General features: G+C 36.4%; 1 protein-coding gene and 1 long non-coding RNA gene across 7 annotated transcripts; one reads left to right on the plus strand and one right to left on the minus strand.

Annotated features, from left to right (window-relative positions):
- Positions 1 to 1,794: 1,794 nt before the first annotated feature.
- RhoGEF2 (Rho guanine nucleotide exchange factor 2) lies at positions 1,795 to 23,737 on the plus strand. Of its 6 annotated transcripts, none has more exons than XM_064679752.1 (24): positions 1,795 to 1,979; positions 3,070 to 3,787; positions 3,896 to 3,988; positions 4,063 to 4,120; positions 6,605 to 6,741; positions 6,804 to 6,977; positions 7,629 to 8,753; positions 9,954 to 10,038; positions 10,225 to 11,035; positions 11,090 to 11,276; positions 12,100 to 12,211; positions 12,290 to 12,442; positions 12,495 to 12,545; positions 15,833 to 16,148; positions 16,218 to 16,349; positions 17,305 to 17,732; positions 17,800 to 18,391; positions 18,461 to 18,638; positions 18,713 to 18,906; positions 19,375 to 20,938; positions 21,003 to 21,236; positions 21,296 to 21,406; positions 22,927 to 23,250; positions 23,310 to 23,737. In XM_064679752.1, exons 1-23 carry the CDS (start codon positions 1,954 to 1,956, stop codon positions 23,248 to 23,250), a joined length of 7,803 nt encoding a protein of 2,600 aa, XP_064535822.1. In that variant the 5' UTR covers positions 1,795 to 1,953; the 3' UTR covers positions 23,310 to 23,737. The 6 variants fall into 6 exon arrangements, with proteins under 6 accessions (XP_064535822.1, XP_064535823.1, XP_064535824.1 ...); XM_064679753.1 differs by having other exon boundaries at positions 21,006 to 21,236; XM_064679754.1 differs by having other exon boundaries at positions 1,796 to 1,979; positions 7,737 to 8,753.
- On the minus strand, positions 2,680 to 3,473 carry LOC135426595 (uncharacterized). Its single transcript, XR_010435925.1, has 2 exons — positions 3,336 to 3,473; positions 2,680 to 3,278 (listed from the first exon to the last, which is right to left on the minus strand). It is a non-coding gene; the product is annotated as an uncharacterized LOC135426595 (long non-coding RNA).
- Positions 23,738 to 24,975: the final 1,238 nt, after the last annotated feature.

Consider the following 24,975-nt stretch of genomic DNA (forward strand, 5'->3'; position numbering starts at 1 on the left):
TGTGCCCATATATATATATTTTTTGCGCTAAGTGTAGTTTATCCGATATTTTATATTTTATCGATATATTGCTCATCTCTGATAACATCGTCCATTTCGAGTACAACATAGTATCAATTTAGCGTTTATTGCGTTCGGTTTGTGCGACAAAAGTAAAACTAAGGTTTTTAGCAAATTTCTTAGTAAAAATTGTAGAAATTAATATTTAACATATAATAATAATATAAAAACTGATATTGTAATGAGTGCATGTGAAAAGAGTGCCTGCTTCACAACGCGTAAAAGAATTATGCGCAGTGCGCTAGGTATTGAATCAAGCCCCATAAAAGAAAAAGGCAGCATTCGAATGCGCGAGTGTGAGTGTATATAAACTAGCATATGAATAAACACATATGTGTATATATATGTATGCATATTTACTTGGTGAGTGTGATGATCCAACCAGAGGTGCGTTCGTGTCGGGCTTTTTTTTTGTATTCGTGACAATATGGGTATGTGTGGATGCTCATGCAGTATAATTCTCTGATATAAACCCATTTTTAACGCATTAACAACATTTAAAATGGATATTGGCTCTTTTAAAAAAAATTCCGTCATTGTTTGTATGCAATAATCGAAATTAAATAAAGAATGTGTTACAAATATTTTGTGTTTGTGTCGTCCCGTGTCAAAATATTCGTCACGCCCGCACCTCTCGAATCAGCAGCAGCACAGTGCAAAACAATATGGCTGCCACCACCACTTGTTGGATGTTTGAGCGTATTAACTGTGCAGATTAAAAAGTACTTTTTGTATATGTTTTACTTAATATTAAACAAAAATTTTATTTAAATAATCACGTTCGCATTCCCAATTGTTTTGAACGCTATTTTAAGCATATGTATGTTCAGAATTTTTGTTTTGTGTGTACATTAATACATATGTATATGAATATGTTTCAACAGTGTTTCGTACTAGTCCACAATGTACGTGTGTGGAATCATTTTCAATTAAAAATTTGCACCCCAGAATGCAATGGATCCTTCATTCAATGCATGATACGAGTGCTCTTATAATTCAATCTCTATTAAAAGCATAGTACATACCGATATTAAAACATTTTGGCTATGTAAATAAATTTGTTTTGTCTATATATTGTTAAATCGTTGATTGTAGGAGGTTTTTTCGAAAAACTAGTTCCTGGCGACACGCCTTTACTCCAATATTGTTCTCAGCTTTAAGTAAAAACTAAGCAACATTTATCATATACAATACAAGCGTTAACTTATCTACTGTTTTTTATAGAGTTCAAGAGCATAGCAAATAGGGCGCAGTCAGTAAAGCGCACCTCTAATTATAAAAGAGATTTGAGGAACAAAGAATAAAATTAAAAATACCAAACGAATTTCTAAACATTATTTTTTAATTAAAAATAGTGCAAATAAACTAATTTTTGAAAAAAATAAAATTAATAAAAAGTAATGACATAATTGATAACTTTGTCGTGAACGGCGAATAAAATTGCAATTATTTTAAAAAGTCTTGCGCTTTATATTGTGTTACTTGCTGAACAGGGACTTCCTTTTTAAGAACATGAAGCATTAAGTTATAACAATTGTCAGTTGGACGGGCGCAATAATCAATTTGCGAAGGTTAGATTTGAGGTTACCTGTTAATTATTTATTAAGATACTATAATTATTAATTAATTAATTAACAATGATAAACACCAAATCAAACGAGTATTGTTGTGGATATTTAAAATAAGACAAGTGAAAATGAGACGTGTTTTCAAAGAAATTTTGATTACTCAAAATGTTTTTCGCTCGGAGATTCATTGTGTTTCAGACGAGTTAAGTGCCGTTTTAGGATCAGAGACCCATGTGAATACGGATTCTTTCGGCTATTTACAAGTATTTACTGCAAATCGCAGCAATATTTCGATATTTTATTTTAAAGACCATTGCGGGACTCTATGGATGACCCATCAATCAAAAAGCGGTAAGTTCAATTGTAAACTTTTTAAGGGAACATTTTGTTTCAGAATACATAAATGTGTTGATTGGCTTTATTAGAAAAAGAGAAGATACTTAAAATAAGTAATGGGCCTTCTTATGTTTTTTGTAACAGATCAAGAGAGGTGTATCTGTACTTAATGTTTTCCCCAATATGCCGAAAGCCTAAAAAGTTGTACAAAATAAAATTCTGAAACCCGATTGCAGCGCCACTGACGTGCTCCAATTATGAACCTAAACCACTCGTGAAGCCCCTCAAGCACAAATTTCATTAAAGTCGGCCCAAGTGGATTATGTTTCAGTATAATACCCACATTATAAAATTATATAAAAAGAATGGATGGGACGAAGTTGCTTACTTTTAGCTGTTAGATATTGGCTGCCAAGAGTTTTGAACACGGGATCCCCTTGCGGGCTCCTCGTTTGATAAAATAATAGTAGAGAGTAAGCTTAGTAGTGCTTTACGTAATAATTTTAAATATTTTTAAACAAACCATGGATGAGTACTTCAGCTTGCTATTATATAGTTTTTAAATACACAGAAGGGCCACTGATATTGACTGAGGTTTTAAGATTAAAAATCATTGATACTCGTATCGTAACTTTTCTACCTCCAGTGAAATGTTGTGTATGTTGAAATTCTGATATACTAGATGTGAATTTTCGCAACAAAAAACGTTTAGAAATTAATTTGTATCTATTTTATGGCTAATTTAATTTGTGCTCAATTAAAAAAGGTCAAACAGTGGTCACTTTGTTTTGTGAGTTGATCTCGTGGCTTTGGCTTGTTACTGGCATGATTTTTTTGATTGCGAGCTCTTGCCTATTTACTACATCTAAAAATACGAGCCTTAGCTAAAACCACCCCATGGAAATTAGCGTTTGAGTGTTATTCCAGCTTAGCATCAGCGTTAGTATTTGACATCTGTGAGGGGCTTTATAATTGCATTGTACTATGTGGGATTAAAAGCGTCGGGACGTCATTGTTATGTATTTTTGTTGATAGGGAATGGAAAGCTTTAGCAGACCGACCGAGTGTTGTATTGCTTTTTTACTAATTGTTGTTCATTTTAAAGATTGATTGATTTTGGTACCGACGATCATGAGTACGATGAAGTCCATGAACTACCAGAGGAATCAAACAATCAGTTATTGCAGTCAACATCAACTTCACAAAATAGCCATACTGGAGACAACAGTGCCGTAGCATCAAGCACTACTGCTGTCGCTGGGGGCACAGCAACCGAGGATTCGCTGCCAGAGTTGCCACCTCCAAAGCAGAAATCTGTAAAGAATTCCAAGAATAAACAAAAGCAGAAATCAGCCAACAAATCAAAAATACCACGATCTCCGTCTCTGGCTAGCAGCTTTAGTAGCTTGGCTAGCAGCTTTAGTGGCAGCCATAACAATAATAACAACGTTCCACCACAGACGCCTCCATTGCCAAGCAGTTATCAACAGCAGAATAAAAAAAATAAGGCGAAACTTATGAATGGTGCGGAGAACTCTGATTGTGCAAGTGCAACGCCAGTGGCTGCACTTGCCGTACCCGGACCATGTGAGAGCAATCTAATGGGAACTGGTGTCCTATTAAGTCCAGTTCTTACAGCTGATGGCGACGGTATCACTAACGTGGGAACCAGCCCGTGTTCAACGGGTAGTCGTCCTCAGACACTCCAACTAACTCCAATTGCCCCAGTGCAAAAACCAATGACTCCCAACCCAGCATCACCAAAAAATTTTCAGTATTTAACCTTAACTGTTCGGAAGGATGATAATGGCTATGGTATGAAAGTAAGTAGCCAACACAAAAATCAACGAGTCTGCCAGCACTAACAAGTTGATATTCATATAAGTCCAATTAACGCCATTTGTTACAAATAATAATTTTCACCTATATAGGTATCCGGCGACAACCCGGTTTTTGTGGAAAGCGTAAAGCCCGGTGGAGCTGCACAAATTGCTGGTTTAGTTGCCGGAGACATGATCTTGAAGGTTTGCTGTTACCCTAAAATTTAAAATTTATTTTAAAGTAATTTTGAAATCTGACTGCCTTATTTTTTTTTTAGGTAAATGGACAAGAAGTTCGGCTGGAAAAACACCCGACTGTTGTGAGTTTAATCAAAGGTTTGTATATAACCTAACCATATTGCTCTCCTTTAAACAGGTGTGACGGATGTTCAATTTATTAATTTCTCCACCGCGATTTTGTTGTTGCGTCAATTATGTTTGCCAGGTGTAATAGGCTCCTTCAGACCGGTTTTACATTTGCATTTATCCTGTGCCTCTTTTAACTGTGTTCCGGGTTGTCTTTCTGATAAGTCACGGTTCGGGCACTTGGGCTTATTATCCGACCAACCATCTGACTCTCTAATGTCGCATTTGGGACAGTAACACCTTTTATCCGGATTAGAGGGAGGAATGGTTGAGGGTTTTGGACAAGGGCTCTTTTTATAAGGAGTTTTTGGAACATCTTTGGGTTCTGTTAACTTCTTACGGCATTGGCTGTCCGCATCAGGGTATGGTTCTAGAGGTTGCACTAGTGCCCGTTCGTCAATGCATCTTTTGCGTTCTTTCCGTTGAATTTCTTCTGAACGTTGTTTTTTATATTTGTCGTATTGTTCACGTGCGCGTCGTACAATATCGCTCACAAAGCCTGGAACCTGCTCTAAAACAGCATGTATATACGTGGGACCCATATTAAGCAAGTCGACTATAGTCATAACTGTTTGATTATAATAGTAAACACCGAGATACGATTTCTCTCTCTGGGGGGGGAGCGGTGGTATATGGATGTTCAGATAGTCACAAGTTTGCCTGGCATACGGACTGGCCCAGTTTACTGTTGAGTGGTATACCTCTTGCGCTTCATCCGACGAATCCCAAACGTCATAGTGTCTGGTGGCCATAACAACAGCAACCACGATTCCTGTGCGCAATGCGAGATCTATAATCATTATCGAGAAAAGACAAATTTTAAAACAGGAAAAAGGATTGCCCTAATGTATGTATGTACTTAAAATTTTGACATTAGAAATATTTAGCCGCCTAAGCAAGTACTCGTTTGCCGCAAGTTATGTCGTCCTTGATTTTTGGTAGTTTTATTGAGCGATTGCCTTCAATATTCACCGGGGAGTATTCGTCAGGGTTACAGACAATATCAATGCGGTGCCCAAGAGCGTTTCCGTCACTGTCGAGCGAAGAGTGATTGTCCCTTGATCGATGTATATCGTTGATACCCTTCTGAAGCTCATTTTCGTCCAGTATTTCTTTGGTATGCTTCAAAAATTCACTTGTCCAGTCGGGCATGCGATAGGCAAAATAGAAGCCCCGCTTAATTGCGTTATTATAGTCTCGTTGAGCTACAAAACAGTAGTCAAAAACGGAATGCCGTGTTGTATATCTACTGCCAGAACTATTGGCGATATTTTTCAATTGTCTTGACACACGTTCAGTTAATTCATAGGCCACATCTGGCTCCGCCCAAACCCCAATGTGTGTGGTATAAAGTAAAACCCCTGTAAGAAAACCCAAACGTGTAAGAAATTTATATGCCATATTGATGGTCATCTATTTAAATAAGTCTAATGAACCGAAATTTTATATGTATTAGACAGACATATTTTTTGGTCTGAATTATTTTTGAATTTGCCATGTTGATGATCGCCTACTTCATTGTATTGCCATGAAATAACTGATTGATACTCTTCTGAACATCATCTGTAAAGCGATAACAATATTTAGGTAATCGGTTGGCTGTTAGAAAGCCTTCTTTTATGCTATCATTCCAGGCATCAACAAAGGATTCACGCCATGGCTTTGCGGGCTCCTTGTTCGTCCCACAATACTTAGAGCAGTATCTTTCTTTTATGTCCTCTGCAAACGGCTTTATTTGACATTTAACATCCTCGTATATTGCAGCTGTCGTATCAGGGCCATCCCAAACCCCTAGTTCTTTAGTTAGCCATACTGTACCAGCTACAATAGCTAATTTCATGATTATAACAATGACCATTGGTCTGATTGCCAACAATTTAATGTAGTGGACGAAAAATGCCAAATGTTTAGAAAACTGTGTAATTTTGATAAAACCTACAAATAATTTAAATTGGAATTGTGTATGGCCTACTTGTCACTCTTAAAAAACTCCTGAATGCTTTCTTGGATGGACTGCGAAAAACGGCGCCAGTGACCAGGAACAGTTTGGATTGCCTTCAGAGATTTATTCCATGCTTTTTCGAATTCCTCGCTCCAAGTATCGGACTTACATATGCATTTCGAGTCTTTATCTGTATTTAAACAGTTAGTCGATTGTTTTGAGTCCTCTTTATTATCTCTATCAAATTTTACTAGTTTCGACTCTTTACTTGGATTCTTATCGCTTTCTATTGGCTCCAACTTATTGATTTGCATCGCTCGTCGTTGGTTATCCCACAGCCCTAACTCCTTAGCTAAATATAACGACCCAGAGGCTAATACAAATTTAAACAAAGCTATTAGGGCCATTCTCGAAATGATAATTGAGGAAATATAAAACATCGGATTTAAATTTTGAATTTTGACAATATTATTAACGCCTATATATCCTTATATTTACTTAATTTACAAAAGCTTCCACAATTGTGGAACTGTCTGTAAAACGCAGTCAAAAGATGTCTAGGCCCACATCTGTGGGAATTGTGCCAACGACACCGGTACTCTCGGGCCGCGATCGCACAGCCTCAATTACTGGACCCCAACCTGTTGATGTACGTAACTTTACTTATACTAACAAAACCAACAAATCGTCATATTTGTATTTGGATTGCAGAGCATTAAACGACGAGAGATGGAAACGTACAAGATTCAAACCCTACAAAAAATGTTGGAGCAAGAAAAATTAAATCTGGAGCGTCTTAAAGGCGACACAAACAATCCCAGCTATAAACTGTCGGAGGCAAACATACGAAAGCTGCGTGAACAATTACGTCAAGTAGGAGCTGAGGTGAGTAAATGATTCTGGCAGTCCAAATTCTCATTTGTTTACCTGTTCGTATTAGTGTACATATATGCATTCATATATGTATGATGTATATTCAATATAGTTATGTATATTTTTATTGTCGATCTTCGCATGTATACATTATTTTATATTGTAATAATAATTACGATAAACTTCTCCACGTACACCTATACACATATTGTTTTCCGTCTGCTAGCTCTTTAACTTATGCTAAATTTATAGTACAGTACACATCATCCCTTCATTAATGTTCATGTGTGGGCGGAGAGATATTCTTGTCTACTTTTAGATATATCTCGAGTCTTAAATGCATACATACATATGTGTCGTACAAGCTCTTATAAAATTACGCTTTTATTTATTTATATTTGTCCAAAAATGTTGCAACTTACTTTTTGGCAAAAAATTAAAAATTGTTCAAATTTAAACAACTAATATTACCAAAAAAACGTTTGATAACATTAGAAATAATATTTTAGTAAAAGGTCGGGCGTTGATCAAAACATATTCAGGTCCACTAGTAAGGTTTTATGTATATATGTACATCTGATATACATATGTATATGTACTACGAACTATTTTTTAATATTTGTAAACACTTTAATTTGATCAACTTAAATGAATTGACTTCAGGATATGCCAGCAATTAAATGTCAAGCCGCTGCAATCGACAAAAATACTGATTTACTAATACACAATCAAATTCCAAATTTGTCTGTTGTCACTACTCATCACAATCAGCAGCACCATCTTCACAACAACAACAATCATCACCACCAACAGGCTAGCACACCACAGTCGCAATCAACACAACACACATCACCCGCATTCCTATCGCTACTGCCACGCTCACTTTCGTCTCTTTCGCTGGGTACGCGAAAGAATAAGATCGACAAAGATTTGCTAACCTCGACACTAAATAATACAACGGACGTGTTACCCCAGCAGCGAATTCAAGATGCTTTTAATCCAATGTCGCAGTCCCTTTACCACCATGTCCAAACGAACACGTCGAATATCCATCAGAATACGCAGCGTAGTTTGCAACAACAATATGTTTATCAGCAGCAACGATTAAGAGAAAATTTAAAATCAGCATCAGGATCAAAGTGTAAAAACATGTTTACAATATCAAAGAGCTTGATCGAGGAAGATATTCCGCCGCCCCTACCACAGCGTAATCCAACAAGGCAACTTACCTTGGATTTGGGTAATGCAAACAGTGCCCACCTTTTTTCCCCGATTTCCGACTTGGATCGTGCTGGCAGTCCCCAGCGGAGTTCACCGAAGTCGAGCGCAAATACAAACGACAACAGTAGTCCTGTAATTAATAACAATAACAATAACAGCAGTGCCAAGGCAAAGCGATCAAAAGTCAAAGCTAAAGCTTTATCGGATCCAAAAATGACAACGCAAATGTTTTTACAAATGGAAACAACTAATAGGTCACTTGTAACTGAAGATGTGAGTAATTGTGGCAACATGGAAGTAGACAATGTTCCCCCGCCTTTGCCTCCACGGCAGCCGGGGATGTTGTCAGAAGAGATAAATCGTGGCAGCTGCCAGAACCTAAATACTGGACGTGCACAACCAAATTCTGTAGGTACTGGTTACAATTATCCACTTGTTTCGACATGTACTGCAGTTCAAAGCGACAATATAAAGGCGGCCTTTCCATTATCGCAACGCCCCAACATAGTTAAGAAATTGCAACAGAACCAGCAACAACAACAGCCACTCGGCGGTATGTCCACAGCAGTAAGTAATCAAAGATCTCTCACTCCCTAATTCATAAATAAGTTATTATCCCTTTTTATAATAAAACATCTACTTTCATTGCATTTGCAAATTACTATTTTTTCACTGCTACATCAATTTTTTTAAATCATTTTATCATGTCTTTGGGGAACTGAATTGCTTGACAAGCACCTGCATAAGCTGCCATTATTGTGTTTGATCAGTTTATCATGTACATAGTTTTAAAAGTTTTTCACATTTACCAATAACAGAGGAGCACAAAGCTATTCATTATTCAGTTTTTTGATATTTTTTATTAATCCTCACAGATTGTGTATGCTACCACTTTGCCAAAATTGCTATAGTTGACTACATATACATACATCTTATTGGCACAAGAAAATTGAGGCTAAAATTATATTTCTCTCCATTTAACAATAGATCATGTCTATCTTATCTCCTGATCAATGTAACCGTATCTGTCAGCCTGAATATATAAGAGGTGTTAGGCCACTTAAGAACTAGGAATAGGGTATCTATAAGATGTGAATTTCGGCTAGAGGATACATAATCGTTTTTTTAAACGCATTAATTAGGGAAAGTATTAAGAAAGGTATTTCCGCCCTCCATATAATACATACGTATGTATATTTCAGAGAAGTACAGTGTCATTTGGATTTATATTTCGTTCACCACAGCTTAGAAACCTTCATTGTAGAAACTTTCGAGCAGTGTTTGAAATATGCTTGTTTATTTATTTAAATGTTAAAACTTAAAAAATCCTAATTTTTTATACTTATTCAATTCCTGCATAAATAACCGACTATTGCAATGTCTTTTGTCTGCCCTAACGCAATATTGACAACTCTTAAACAGAAATCTTCGTCTAAAAGCTTTTACAATTTATGTAATTTAAGCACAAGAAATAATTATTTGCGCATAACTGTATATAATCATGAGATATACAATATTTTTCACTTTATTTTTGCCAAAATATCATATGTATTCTTTAATATATATCTATACAAATACAAAATAAATGCAATTGGTGATAAGGAGTTATTATATGTGTATATATGTGCATAACCAAATGTTGAAAATATTGCTGTTAAATAAAGCACGTTGAATAAATATATTTGTCGTTTTACGTATAAATACACGTTTTTATTAACTTTCGCTTTGTAATTGGTTTTTGATTGTTTCTTTTTTACCATTTGAAAGGTCCTAGGTCAAACACCCCCGCTAAATCAAATGAAACATCGACGCGTTGGCTCTTCACCGGACAATATGCATCCAAGACACCCGGGTAACGTTTTAATTAGTTATTTTTTCGAATGTGTAAATGTATGCATATTCAATACTATGTATATGTGTATCGTTAAGTTAATATTGTAAAAAATTACATTCCCATAAAATAATGAATGTAATTTAAGACGATTTAGATAGTTATGTTAACTAAGATACTCATTGCATTTATTTTAACACTCTACAGATAGACTAGTAAAAACCACCTCTGGCTCTTGGGAGATCGTGGAGAAAGATACCGAGATAACGCCACCAGGTACTCCACCGCCGCCTTACTTAACAAGTTCACACATGCCCGTACTTGAAGATCCAAATGAAAGCTGCAGTGGCGGAGCTGGAATATTTATAGAAGCACATCACTTTACGCCACTGGCGTGTGCAACCTCACCTTCGCAGCAGCCTCTACATTCCAGCCGCATACAGGCGGCTCAGTCTACAGACACTCAGAAGGAAATTATATCAATGGAAGACGAGAACTCTTCTGATCAGGAAGAACCATTTATCGATGAGAATGGACCATTTAACAACTTAACCCGGTTGCTTGAGTCCGAAAATGTTGTTTTTCTAGCTGTCTTCCTTAACTATGTTTTATCCAATTCCGAACCAGCACCACTTCTTTTCTATCTTATAACTGAACTATACAAGGAGGGTACTTCCAAGGACATGCGAAAATGGGCCTATGAAATACACTCAACTTTCCTTGTACCGCGTGCACCGCTGTCTTGGTATCGACAAGACGAGTCCTTAGCGAGGGAAGTCGACAATGTGCTACAGCTGGAATTCGATAAAGTGGAAATATTGCGAACTGTGTTTTTACGCAGTCGCAAACGGGCCAAGGACATCATTAGCGAACAGTTACGGGAATTTCAACAGAAACGCACGGCCGGTCTGGGAACCATATATGGGCCTACCGACGACAAGCTCGCTGAAGCGAAGGGGGACAAGCAGAGGGAACAAATTATCGACAAATATCTTATGCCTAACCTGCAATTGTTAATGCAAGTACTCGGCGCCACTGTCTCTTATATGGTGTTAAATTTAGCTTTTTATAGTGAAGAGTTTGAAAAGGATTTGCCACAAGAAGATGCTCGGAAACTTGCCTTGTGTTCTGCTCTTTCAACGGTGATAAACCGCATATTTACGACGCGTTCGCATCCAAACAGTATAGTGGATCGTGTACACCATTTCGTTAGCCGTGAAAAGAGTTTCAAATCACGAATAATGGGCAAAAATCGGAAGGTTCGTTTATTATCATTCAAAAATGTATCTGTAACTAGCTTATATAAATTTAGAAAATCTATCTATTAACCTTCTAACCTTTACCCAGGCATTCTAAAATTGATCTGTAACTAGTTTATTTAAATTGAGATCTTCAATCTATTCCCTTGCATAATTTATTATTCCTGGAATACTTCACCCAAGGATTCAAAAAGTTATCTTCAATTAGTTTATTTAAATTGAGCAATGGTGATATATTACCCTCCCACTATGTATTGATCATGAAATGCTTCACCCATCAATAATAATATTCTTGATCAGGACGTCAAGCTTAATTAATAGAAGTAATCAATATATAAAAAAAAAATTAACCTTTTAACCTTTACCCAGGCATTCTAAAATTGATCTGTAACTAGTTTATTTAAATAAAGATCTTCAATCTATTCCCTTGCATAATTTATTATTCCTGGAATACTTTACCCAATCATTCAAAAACTTATCTCCAATTAGTTTATTTAAATTGAGCTAATTGATATATTACCCTCCCACTATATATTGATCATGAAATGCTTCACCCATCAATAATAATATTCTTGATCAGGACGTCAAGCTTAATTAAAAGAAGTATTCAGTATATACAAAAAAACACAAGTTAAGATAAGAGGGGTTAATGTGATACTATTAGTATAAGTATAGTGTGATATAATGTGATACCATTAGTATACTACGTGTTTACAGCAACAGCTCTGCAGGGGTATTTAATCTTTGGCTCTTCAACGATAGCGCTACGTTCTGCTAATATTGTTAACTTTTTTCATGTAACATTACAATTTATTTCGACTAGATGATTGTACGGGGTCATCCATTAGTATTACGACAATACTACGAAGTGACACATTGTAATCATTGCCAAACGATTATATGGGGTGTGAGCCCGCAAGGTTATCATTGCACAGGTAAATTCCATAACATAGTACCTTATTTTCAAGAGTTTGTATGCTTTCAATCATGATTTATTTATGTTTTAATTGTAGACTGTAAATTAAACATTCACCGTCCGTGCTCGAAAGTGTTAGATGAAAGCTGCCCGGGACCTCTTCCTCAGGCAAAACGACACCCGCACAACGACAATAAAATTAGTAAATTTATGGGTAAAATAAGGCCCCGGACGAGTGATTTTATAGCAAGTGCGTTTTTTTTATTTGTTTATATGGCCTATATTGATTTGATCAATTTCAGATGAAAAACGCGCTCGTCAGGATGAGGACATGGATGCAGAGTCAATTAACGGTAAGTGTTGGTCTTTCAATAACTATTAACTCGTTTTAATTATTGCCCGTGATGTCCGCTTAGATTATTTTGATCAAAAAATGCTTTGTGTTTAAGGACATAGAAGCCAAAAAATTACACATTTATTTTCACGCTTCATGATGATTTTTAAAGGTGTCTCCTGTTGAAGTATTCGTGTTTTCTTATACCCTGAAAATGGATAAAAATGCTATATTGTTGTTGTGCAAATGACCTTAAGTCAGGAAAAGGTATCCCCGACCTTAATAATTAAATTAGTATGGGGGCTCTTGTATAATATACACAGATCCGGAATATTTCACTTTTTGGATACCTCTCCTTGTTCATCACAAACATTAAAAAAATAAAATCCCGTTGCCATTTGGTATATACACACATTTGGGTGCCACATTTATGGCCTGAAAATTTCATAGAGATCAGAATACATATTCCATAGTGCGAAGCCAAGTGAAAAAGTACAGCCACCGGTAAACTGCGCAACAAGCGGCGTGCATTTGAGTTTTTGTATATGTATGTATTGCATGCTATGTATAGAAGGAAGCTTGAGCATTCGGGACCTATTCGCGTTTTAGTTTTTGCAATTTTTAATATGACACGATTTGTGTTAAAAACCAAATATTTGTCTGTATATATAGATATTATACAACTGCTTCAAAACTTTCTTTTTTTGATCCAGCATAATCTTAAAGTAGCTAATATTGCGTTAACTTTTTACTTATAGTGCGTGCATCAAATTATAAAGTTACATGCCTTATATACCATAACAGCAAAATGATTTTTTTTATTTTGAACTTTGTTTACTTTTCCTAAATAAACAAAATATAATAATAAACACACATACTTGTGTATGTATGTAATACATAGTATGTATCTGTATATGTACCAAATTTATGCATATATTTAGATAGCTCTATCCGAAGCAGTTGACTAGACGATACCCTGTGGTCACCCTATACCGCATTCATATTCACAAATGCATATACAGTGAACCAATAATGTCTTCGTTCAGCGACTAAGATATTCTTTAGTAACGAAAATAACTAACTTGCAGAAGAGAAACAAAAAAAAAATTTAAATGCAATTTTCTTTATCTATTAATTAACTTTATTCAACAAAAAATATTGGAGCTAAAATCGTGCCCTTTTTTTGTTTTTTATTTATAACTTTTATATTATTATCCTGATTTGAGTTTTTATTGAATTCTATAAACAGCAATACTATATCGATTGTATTGAAATCTGTGCTGTGTGTCTGATCTGTTATTTGAATTCGGTTTGTTATTTTGAAGCTTTTTACTTGGTTATATTAATTTTAATTTCACCAATTGCGAGTCGATTTTTAAAAACGTAGTCATTTTCGGGCCAAACGAAAGCTTAAGGAAAAATTTCAGTTTCGTATATCTTTGTTTTGGATGTGCATCACCGTTTGGTCAATCAGTCACCACAATCTCTTTTATTTATTTATCTCCACTTCTATTTGAAAAAGTCCATCGAATAAAGAACCAAAAGTTGAATCAACGGCTTCCCCCCATGTTAGTCTTGCGGTGAGAAGCTTGAAGCCGACGAGTAAACATTCGTGCAATAAACCCACCGCCGCATTTTCCATTTAAAAGCGGCAGATATCCCGAAACGTGTGTCAAATAGAACAAAGATCTCTGAAAATGAGTTTGAGGCTGATCCGATGGTTAACAAAAACGTTGCATGCAACAGTTTCCACTATATATCCACAGTTGCAGGTGAAATTTCCTTAATCGCTGAAACACGTATTCATTTAGTTTTTATTTAGTGCTTCGAAAATAAGGTTAAGGCCGATCGGACAATACTTTACACTTACACTTCTAACCTTTTACCCGCAATAGAGGGGCATTTTACGAAAAGTGTAAATCACATCTCAAATGAATTTTCAAAAAATATCTTTTAAAATGATTTTGAAGCCAAACGGATAAAATCTTTAAACCGTTTTCCGCCAATTTACCACAGTTACGGATAAAAAATCCAAAATCGCTGAAACGCGAATTCATACAATCCTTATGTTAAACTTTTGAATTAAGTTTGAAGCAAAAATTAAAACCTCGCCAAAAATATCTTAGATCCGCGATGTCCACCAAAGTAAGAAACACATCTCAAATCATAAAGATTCTAAGAAATGAATTTGAACCGAAACATCAACCACAAAATCTTGTATACAAACGTTTTCGTGATTTTTCCACACGTGCGCAACATAAGGTAACTAGAGTGAAAATTTCAGTTTCCTAGCTCTTACGGTTTGGGCTGTGCGTTGATCACCAATATATAGAGATAGACAACTAAAATAAAAGCATTAAAATAAATAATTTAATTTAAAAAAAATTTTTTAAACTTTGCCTTCGGCTAAAATCTATTTTCTACCGACTCAACCTTAGTACACAAAATATTCTATTTATGTATATACATAAATATATACCCATAATTGTCGCACGGTCCTCGCAGAGCTGAAACTGAGTACACATTCTATTTTTAACATTTTACGCTCTTTATTTTTTTTTGTCCTTAATTTTAAGAAATTCAAGTTGCTTTGTAACATTTTGTTTTTTCTTAGTATTTATATTGTTTTTGATAAGCATGTGTATTTATAAAACGAAGTTCTAGTCACAATATAGTGGGTATCTCCGAGTCGGACCTTCCTGTTATAATTGCACATGTACATTCACCCGTTCATTTATTCAATAAACAGTTCATTTGCCAAGCTTTAAAAATAGATTTATGAGTTCGGCTACTATCTTCGTCTACACCAAACCGAACATTTTCAAAAATTTTATATTTTTACGCGCAAGTTTATTTTACATTCATGTGAATGTGCATTAAGACGTAAAAATAAATTTGTTCCTGTATTTTAATATATAACTGTCTCATATGCACATACGTATAAGAAGATGGTCTTATTGAAAATGTGTGATCATTTGTTATTTTTTCCCCAGGTGTACTGCATGTTGGTATATGTACGAACTTACGTACATACTCAAAAAAATAATACATACATATATACAAACACAAAGATTGCAAATATATTTTTGTGCAAAGTTATAAAAGTTATATTTTGTGATGATCAATAAATCTTGAAGGGTTTACGAAAAACCCTCCAGTGTCGGCTGCGTAGATGGGTACATCTTATAGTCCTAGATCAGTCTAATTTTTTTTTGGCTCTTTTTGAAATTTGTTTTATTTTTTGTGTTGCGCTACAGCACTTACTGCGCTATTTCGTAATAATGTACATTTTCGTTTATTTTTTAGACCGCGTACACTCATCAATTGTTCGCCAGCCATCAGACCGCAGGCTTGATGCTAACATATCGATTCGTTCTAATGGCAATACATCCAGTAGCACCTCTGTGCTTAATAGTAGCGATCTGCAAAATTCTTTTCACGCTACCAGCAACGCCAACGAAAGTGCTACCAGTAGTGGTGGCTTCGTAGGTGCCTCAGATCTTACTATAAGCTCGGGTTCTACGACTTTATCTAATTGTTTGACAGGCGGGAGTGGTATGACTTCTATAAGTGATCTAAATGCACCTGAATCGGCCGATAGTAAGGATGCGCGAAAAGAAACGTATGTTGTCCTATAAACATTAAAGAAATCCCTATATTCACTAATATTTATATTTTTTACTTTTTGCAGTTTTTACCAACATAACAAAAGCGCTCCGGTATCGGTAAACCGCTCAGAGTCGTACAAGGAACGACTTTCAAACAAGCGGATCCGTAATAGCCGTCGCAAAACTTCAGACCCGAGCTTATCATCGCGAACCAAGTAAGGAAACTTAATGAAATTAAATACCCTACCAAGCAAGTAATACTTACCTCTGACCGGGCAGTTTTTTTATTATTACATTTAAAATACCAGTTCGCTTTTTTTTTTATCTGTGAACTCTTGAACGACACTTTCATTTTGCAACAAAACGGTTTCAAAATATTTTTTAAAGGTCTTAAAAAATATTTATTTTCGAGACGTGAATATTTTTTTTCGGATAATCCCCCCTTGCATGCAAAAAAGGTTCTAAGGCTGTATACGCAAAAATTAAGGTTTCGTCACATCTGCATTAAATTAATTTTGAAATCAAGTTGGGGAACACGCGCAAGACTTGTTGAATTTAGAATTATTTTATCACTGTATGCATGGGGCAACAAAAGTGCATAGAAGAGTATTGCAAGCAGCCGCCGGGTACAAAATTAATTATATTAGCTTGTCTCTAACTCGTTGTGTGGCTCATGTATTATAATGCATGACAGCATAATATGGGCCACGTCTAACCATCACATTAGTTTTGCTTCCGTTCCTTTATTAAACTGTCTCACTTACTGACTGAGGGGCTTTTATATTATCTTACTGACAACCCCAACTTTAAATCAACATTACGAATTAGACTTATTGACTGGCTGCACCTCTTTTGCTCATATATGTATGTTCAGTGGCAGTCCTCGCACTCAATTCAATTAGAACGGAGCTGAACCGGCGCATGCACAAAAAATTTAAGAAAATTTGAAAAAATTTGCAGTGTCATGTTGCATAGAAAACAATGAAAAGCCAAGTTCGTTATATTCGTAGTAAAAGTTTTAAGGAGATGGTGTCCCAGAATAATGACAAGTATGTGCTCTTTTTTTTTGCTTTCTTCAGCTTAGGCTGTAAATCTACCAGAGGGTGTAAAAAATATTGATAAGTTTCCCTGCGAAGTAAAATTGTAAAAATATACTAATCATATTCACAGTGATGACCAAGCAGACCTGGGCCTCTCAACATCAAACTATACGGGAAGCTCAAGTTCTAGTCTCTCTTCGGGAGGTGGCTCTGATAGTCCAAGTACCTCAATGGAGCAGGTTGCTAGTGGTATTGCCACGGCAACCATTGGGACAGCCGTCATAACCAGTGCAGCCAATTTTCACCAGCATCCACATATCCTTATGCAGCAGCACGCAAATCAGCACAGTCAGCAAGATTCGTTTCAAGGTAGCGTGGGAAGTAACAGTAGTGCCAGCAACACAAGCTTCTGGAATGCCGGACAACCTGTGCAACGTCAGTGGAATTTTGAAAGCGATGATGACGATCTCAATGAAACGGACTGGAGTTCAATAGTTGCTGTTGAGATGCTTGCAGCGCTAACAGATGCTGAAAAAAAGCGACAAGAAATTATAAATGGTAAGCTTAAATAAAGTTCTAAATATTATAAAAGCGACTAATTTCACTTACATTATACCATGTGTAGAAATCTATCAAACAGAACGAAATCACGTCCGCACTCTTAGATTATTGGATCGTTTGTTCTTTTTGCCTCTCTATGACAGTGGTTTGCTGTCCCAAGACCATTTATTGCTATTATTTCCCCCTGCATTGCTATCGTTGCGTGAGCTTCATGGTGCCTTCGAACAAAAGCTTAAGCAACGTCGCGTAGATCATAATCACGTGGTACAACACGTTGGTGATTTGCTCTCGGACATGTTTGATGGTAAATCTGGTGAGGTGCTTTGTGAACACGCTGCTTCATTTTGCGCTCGCCAGCAAATAGCACTTGAAGCATTAAAAGAAAAGCGACACAAGGACGAACAATTGCAAAAATTGCTTAAAAAATCGGAGTCACATAAGGCTTGTCGTCGACTAGAGCTGAAGGACTTATTGCCCACGGTATTACAGCGACTGACCAAATATCCTCTTCTGTTTGAGAATCTTTATAAGGTCACTATTCGAGTACAACCTGAAAACACCACTGAAGCAGACGCTATACAGCGCGCCGTGGAGTCGTCGAAGAAGATTCTTGTTGAAGTAAACAAGGCTGTCAAAACAGCTGAAGATGCTCACAAGTAAGAAAATTCTACCAAATTGGGTAAAATGTAAAATAATTATATTTTGGTAAAAACGTTTTTTAAAAGGTTGCAGAACATTCAACGCAAATTAGACAAATCTTCATATGATAAAGACGAATTTAAAAAACTAGATTTAACACAACATCGTCTCGTTCATGACGGAAACTTAACGATGAAAAAGAATCCTAGTATACAACTTCATGGATTGCTTTTTGAAAATATGATAGTTTTGCTAACAAAACAGGTAAGTCAAAATAAAATCCCTTCTGCGGCTAATCTTAGCATATGAACTATTTACTTTGATGTGACTTTTTACAGGACGATAAATATTTACTAAAGAATCTTCATACACCACTAGCTGTCAGTAATAAGCCTGTAAGCCCTATTATGAATATTGACTCGGAGACTTTAGTGCGTCAGGAAGCCGCTGATAAAAATTCGTTCTTTTTAATAAAGACAAAGACCTCTCAAATGCTAGAGCTTCGGGCGCCTAGCAGCTCTGAGTGCAAAACGTAAGTTAAATAAATTTTCTGCTAAAGTTAATTTAAATTGTGTAAGCAGGAAGGTATCACAAAGTTGTAAATATGAACTGAACAGAATGAAATATATATCATTATTCATCAGGATGGTGACACGATTTTACCTAGCTATATTCTCCTATTCATCCGCAGCGGTGCATATATATGTAATAAGCTAAGGAAAGCATCTTCTTCATAAAGTATATATATTTAAATCAGGACGACAGCTGCATTTATTCAGCCATGTTCGGGTGTACATCCCGCCGTCTGCCCATTTATCAAGTCACTGTAAGATTTGTAATGTATATTACCATAAATCATATACAGAATATTTTTATATTTTTTCCGAATGGGCGACAATTTTCCTCCTTTTCTTTAATATAAAATAATTTAATTATTGTATTTATTTAAAATATGTCATGACTAAAATCTTACAATATATATAATTCCTTGTCCTTGCAGGTGGTTTAAACACATATCTGATGCTGCTGCACAACAATATAAGCCTCGATTGAAAAATGCTAACAATCAAGATGCGCCTAGTGATGACCCTGTTATCCCCACAACACCGCATTCACATACCAGAGAGTCAGTGGAACAAACGCCTGACCGTTCCCAACCAACAAGCGCTACTGCAATTGTTACTACAACTCCTCTGGCACCGCTTCTACCAATAGCTACTGTAGCACCAGCCCCAACCACAATTAATAACTATGACAGTGGTGCTCAGCTAAGTAATTGCCGTCGCGAAAGCACTAACACTGATAATGAAGGCTATTACAACATAATGGCTAAGCGACGCCTCAGCCAAAACGACACAAGCGCGGTCATAAGTCGTACCATGTCCACGCGTAGCTGTGGAGAGTCTAACAATAACTATCCCACCATTACTCAGGATATAAATACTGTATGTTTGCGTCACACCCAATCAGCACGTGAGGCCAATAACGAGGACCGCGCAATGAACTACGAGTTAATAGGCGGACAGTCAAAGCGCGACAGCGCTAGCATCGTTTGCTCGAATAATTCTAATAACACTCGCACATTACTCATGCAGTCACCCCTTGTTGAACCAACCGCGATTCAAATTAGCATAAGCCCTGCGCACACTGCCGAGCCGGTGTTGACGCCAGCTGAGAGATTACGTCGCCTAGATGCTTCTATTCGAAACGGTTTACTGGAGAAGCAGAGAATTATTTGTGATATATTTCGCTTGCCAGTGGAGCATTTTAACGAAATTGTCGATATTGCTATGATGCCAGAAGCACCCAAAGACAGCGCTGATATTGCACTAGCTGCCTATGATCAAGTCCAGATGTTGACCAAAATCTTAAATGATTACATGCATGTGTCTCCGGAAATGGAGATATCAGCTGTATCGACGGCTGTGTGTGACCATTGTCACGAAAAGGAAAGGCTTCTCAATATTGCAATGTCTCCGCCACCATTACCGAAACCAAAAAAGCAACAGCAGGCTCAACAGCAAACACCACAGCTAAAGAAAACATCAAAACATAAATCACTTCTTGTTGAAGAGGTAGCTATACATGAAGATGACGACGGATATTGCGAAATTGACGAGTTGCGTTTGCCTTCTATTCCTGCAAAGTCATCAGATACGGCTACCCCGTTGGCGCCCTTTAAGTTTTTAAATGTGCCAGCTACAGAAAATAGTTTGATATTGCCTCAGTCAAACAGCAATAATACTGATATAGACAAAAGACAAAGCACCATTAGTGTTGATGGCATTTGTGGAGAATCGCCTGATGAGTTGCATTCAGGTGTAGGTTTCAATGCCCATAACTCAGAGGCATCAATAACCCTTAAAGCTCCAAAATTAAATGAATCAACTGAAATAATAGAGCATATAACTTTATCTGAACTTAACGATAAGAATCAAATACTAGCAACAAAAATGACAAACCAGTCGTCTCAACAGACGGGAGACTCGTTCGATGCGAAGCAAAATGAGGAATCTGCAGACAAAAGTGACCACATTGAAATTAATGATGTGTATGATAATTTGGTGAGTTTCATAGAATAGCATGAAAAATTGGTGTGTGATTTATATATTTACTTAATGTTCTTAGCAGGCTGCACTTAATAGGACTCACACAAGATTATCCACGGATGACATTTCCCCAAAAACAACACAGGCAATGCCTCCAGCTGAAGTGGAAAAAGGGGCAGGCTCAGCACCCACTGTTGGAAACGTATGTAGACTTAACCGCATTCAGCACGCTAATTCTCTAGAGCCAAGCGTTCCATGTCATGCTCTCAGCAGTATTGTAAATGTGTTGAATGAGCAAATTTCTCTACTTTTGGTAAGTGGATCTTAATTCATGTAGTAAAATAATAGTTATATCTTACAATATTTTTTCAGCCCAAAATTAATGAACGCGATGTTGAGCGCGAGCGTCTACGCAAGGAAAATCAACATTTACGTGAACTTTTAAGTGCCATGCATGATCGTCAGCGAGTTGATGTAATACAGGTATTATTGTTTTATACATTTGATATTCTAAAACAACAATTTATGAAAGTATATACATTTATAAATAATAGAGGGTATAACCCGGCCTTGCCCGTGGCACGTATGTTATAAAATCAATGTTCTCAAAAAAATTTGAAATGATTTTGAAACTGATCGGACGGTAAACACATAACTTTCATACAAACGTTTTCCGCTAATTTACCACTGTTGCGAGTGGAATTTCCCAAATCGCTGAAACACGTATTCATTACATTCTTATGTAGACCTTTGAAAATAAGTTTGAAGCAAATCGGACACAATTTAAAACTTCGCACAAAAAATCTTTGAGTCGCATTCCACCCGAAAAAGTTTGGATTCTGCGAAAAGTGTGAAACACGTCTCAAATGATTTTTCTTATAGATCTTTGGAAACGAATTTGAGCGCGAAACGTCATACACCAAATCTTTGACCTCCATTTCCATCAAGGAGGAACGGATTTTTCTAAAACTGTGAAACACCCCTCAAATGAATTTGAACAAAGATCTTTGAAAATAAGTTTGAGGCCGATCGGATGGTAAACAAAAAAGTTACATACAAACGTTTTTCGCGATTTTTCCACACTTGCGGGTGGAATTTCCCGAAACCCCGTCTTAACGTGCACCTACATCACATAAGGTAGCTACAGTGAAAATTTCAGCTTCCTAGCTCTTACGGTTTGGGCTGTGCGTTGATCACCAATCAGTCAGTCAGTCAGGACAAACAGTTTTATATATAGAGATTATATACTATTTTGTGATTACCTTAAATTTCGATTAATTTTTGTATGTATACTTTAACAAGGTAGAACAAAAAATTACAAAATATACAATATTACATATGTTTGCATGGATTAGGAAAAATATTTACCGTTTAGGCCAAACCCGGCGTTTATTGGTTTCACTATGCTCCCTGGATATTAGCAAAACCTGGTAGGGAAACTATCGATCGATAATTAAGTTCTTGTTTCAAAAAAATATTTTGGTTTATTAGTTTCATCATTCTTCTTCCAAATCTTATCAATATGGAATCAACATCAAATCTACAAGCGGATCGTGCGTTTGGCGGAGTATTAGGAATATTTTTATATTGTCTGGCTTTTCTTGGCTTAGACTTAGATACTAGTATCGCTTGGTGACCGAAATTCAACCGCTACTACTTGCTAAGCATGTTTTTTTATAATTTAACTGACGACTCAATAAAGTGCATTACGTCGTCAGTCTGTTTCTATGCAAACTGATTCCTCAATTTAATTGGCATAGATCCACTTTATTGTTGCCGACGGTACATTTGTTTATGTTGACAACTCAAACTAAGCTTATCTATGGTCTTAACAAATATAGTTTAATTGGTGGAAAATTGTTTATTCGTACCTAGACATTGTGGCATTTGTGGCAGGGTTAAGAAACATAACGCAGCTGTACTTGCAAGGAAATGTAACATTCGATAAATTGCTGGTGATTGTTTGTCCTTATTGTAAAATCTATGTTCTTCTTTAATTTAAGCACACTCCAACCGATATCCTGACGATTATGCAAGCGGCTGACGCAGAATTCGAAGATGATATTGACTCAATTTCCAACATATCCCTTACACCAACACCCACACCGTTACCTTCCGATTGTACTGTTGAAGCAAAGGGAGATTCGCAGGATCTTCCATCACATTTAGCTGCAGACTTTCTGGAAACCAAGGATTCTAAACAAAACGTTGACCGTGATATACAATTGCCAGGCGATTCTCACAGGCAACCAGAAACCTTATTAGATGCCGCCGATGAAAATAAAACAATGGAGCAGCAACGCGAAGATAAAAGCGTTAAGAACTAGGTAAGTAACATTAATAATTTTATTATTAGAAATACAATTTACTTAAATTCCCTTATTAGCGACAGAATGCAACACCTTACCTGGTGTTAAACATTCCGCATTGTCTTTTGCGAAAATGATGCGGTGGACCTACAATACTGTGACTGCTCCTTCATGCAATGTCTTAAGAAAGCGTTGAAATATACAATAGCTTCTTTTATGCAGGTTTAAGCACAAATCTTTGCAACGCCATTGTCCAATTGAATTGGCAGCGTCTGTGTTAATATGGCCTTATTAAAACATTCAACTACTTATTATAGCTACTTTTGCTTTACTAAGTTGTAACTTGTAGTGGCTTAAGGGTGAAATAAGTTTTGCTTTAAAATACCTATGTAAATTCCATTTAGTGACATTAAATAATTTAATACAAATTAATATTAGTCATTTTGCGATAAAAAGCAATTATTGTATATGAAATATTACGAATATACTTGATGTAAAACAAACGCTAATATCAACTTGTTAAATGTAAAGTACATTACGCTTAATGCATTACATAAACACCCCTTATTAAAACAAGAAAAGTTATCTTCGGCGTGCCGAAGATTAATACCCTTCCAGATTATTCAACTAACGGGAATATATTTTGTGTTTTCTAGTTTTCTTATAACGTGAAGAGGATAACTTACCTAGTCACAGTTTAACAAATGAATAATAATTACCTTGTTGTTTTATTCAGGTTCGATTCTTGTTTGTGTCCGATGGGACAGTTATAGCTCAAAAATAGTTTTTTTTGGAACACACTTCCTTCTCTAGAGCAGCTACTGCCTAAAGCTATCGATGACTTGTCAAGCACTTAACTAGAGACGCATGTTATCAGTTGGCCATGTTGGAAATTTTATACCCTTATATACCAAATAACCTTCATCAAAATGTGTGTCCTGATAAAAAAAATTGCTTTTCTATTTCCCGTACAATTAATTTAATTGAATATAAGATTTGCTTATATTTCCGATCCACTTTTGTTTATGAATATATATTAAATATCAATCTAGCGATACCGATATTAGTATCACTACCATCATGTTGGTAACAAATATTTTATTTATTAGTCAACGACAATTTCCACACGTTCAACAATTTACACACGGGCTCGCATGCCTTTCCCGCTATCATAAAATTAACATCAATATTTACTATAATGCTAATTGCACGGATGTAAGGAATTATTATGAAATAAAAAAAGGTAAGTTTTGGAGCTCGTAAATACATATATGCATAAGTTACACGATCGTATGGTTGACTATTTCCCTTGCTATTTTAACTTAAACTTGGCATTATTTTTTTATATAGGAGAGGCTCTCGGCGATGGTGAAATTTAGCATATTCGTATGCTTCAGGCAGTTGTTTATACCTTGAACCCAAAAACAAGAGACTTAAGATGTTAAACGTAGGTCGGCCTAGTACCCGCCCAGTACTCGTTTGCCTAGTTGGTTGGGTCCGATATTATCGGCCCCGTCGATATCTTTTCGTTGCAAGGTCGGGGTATAGGGAGGCTGAAGTCAAGCGCCCAGCAACCCCCAAATAGCTGGAGGGTCGCAACGCCCGGCTTGCGATCCATTGCGCTAAGAGGGGTAACGCGATAGAACAAACATGATTGGGCAACCGATTCGCTCATAGAGAGATTAGGAGGAGAGCGGATCGAGTGCCCTTGCTAATGCCGTTGGCCTACAACTGGGCCGTTGC

This window comes from Drosophila montana, unplaced genomic scaffold, assembly GCF_035044405.1.
Source record: "Drosophila montana isolate Dmon_TW-CO22-7 unplaced genomic scaffold, ASM3504440v1 contig_2081_1, whole genome shotgun sequence".
Classification (NCBI taxonomy): Eukaryota; Metazoa; Arthropoda; class Insecta; order Diptera; family Drosophilidae; genus Drosophila; species Drosophila montana.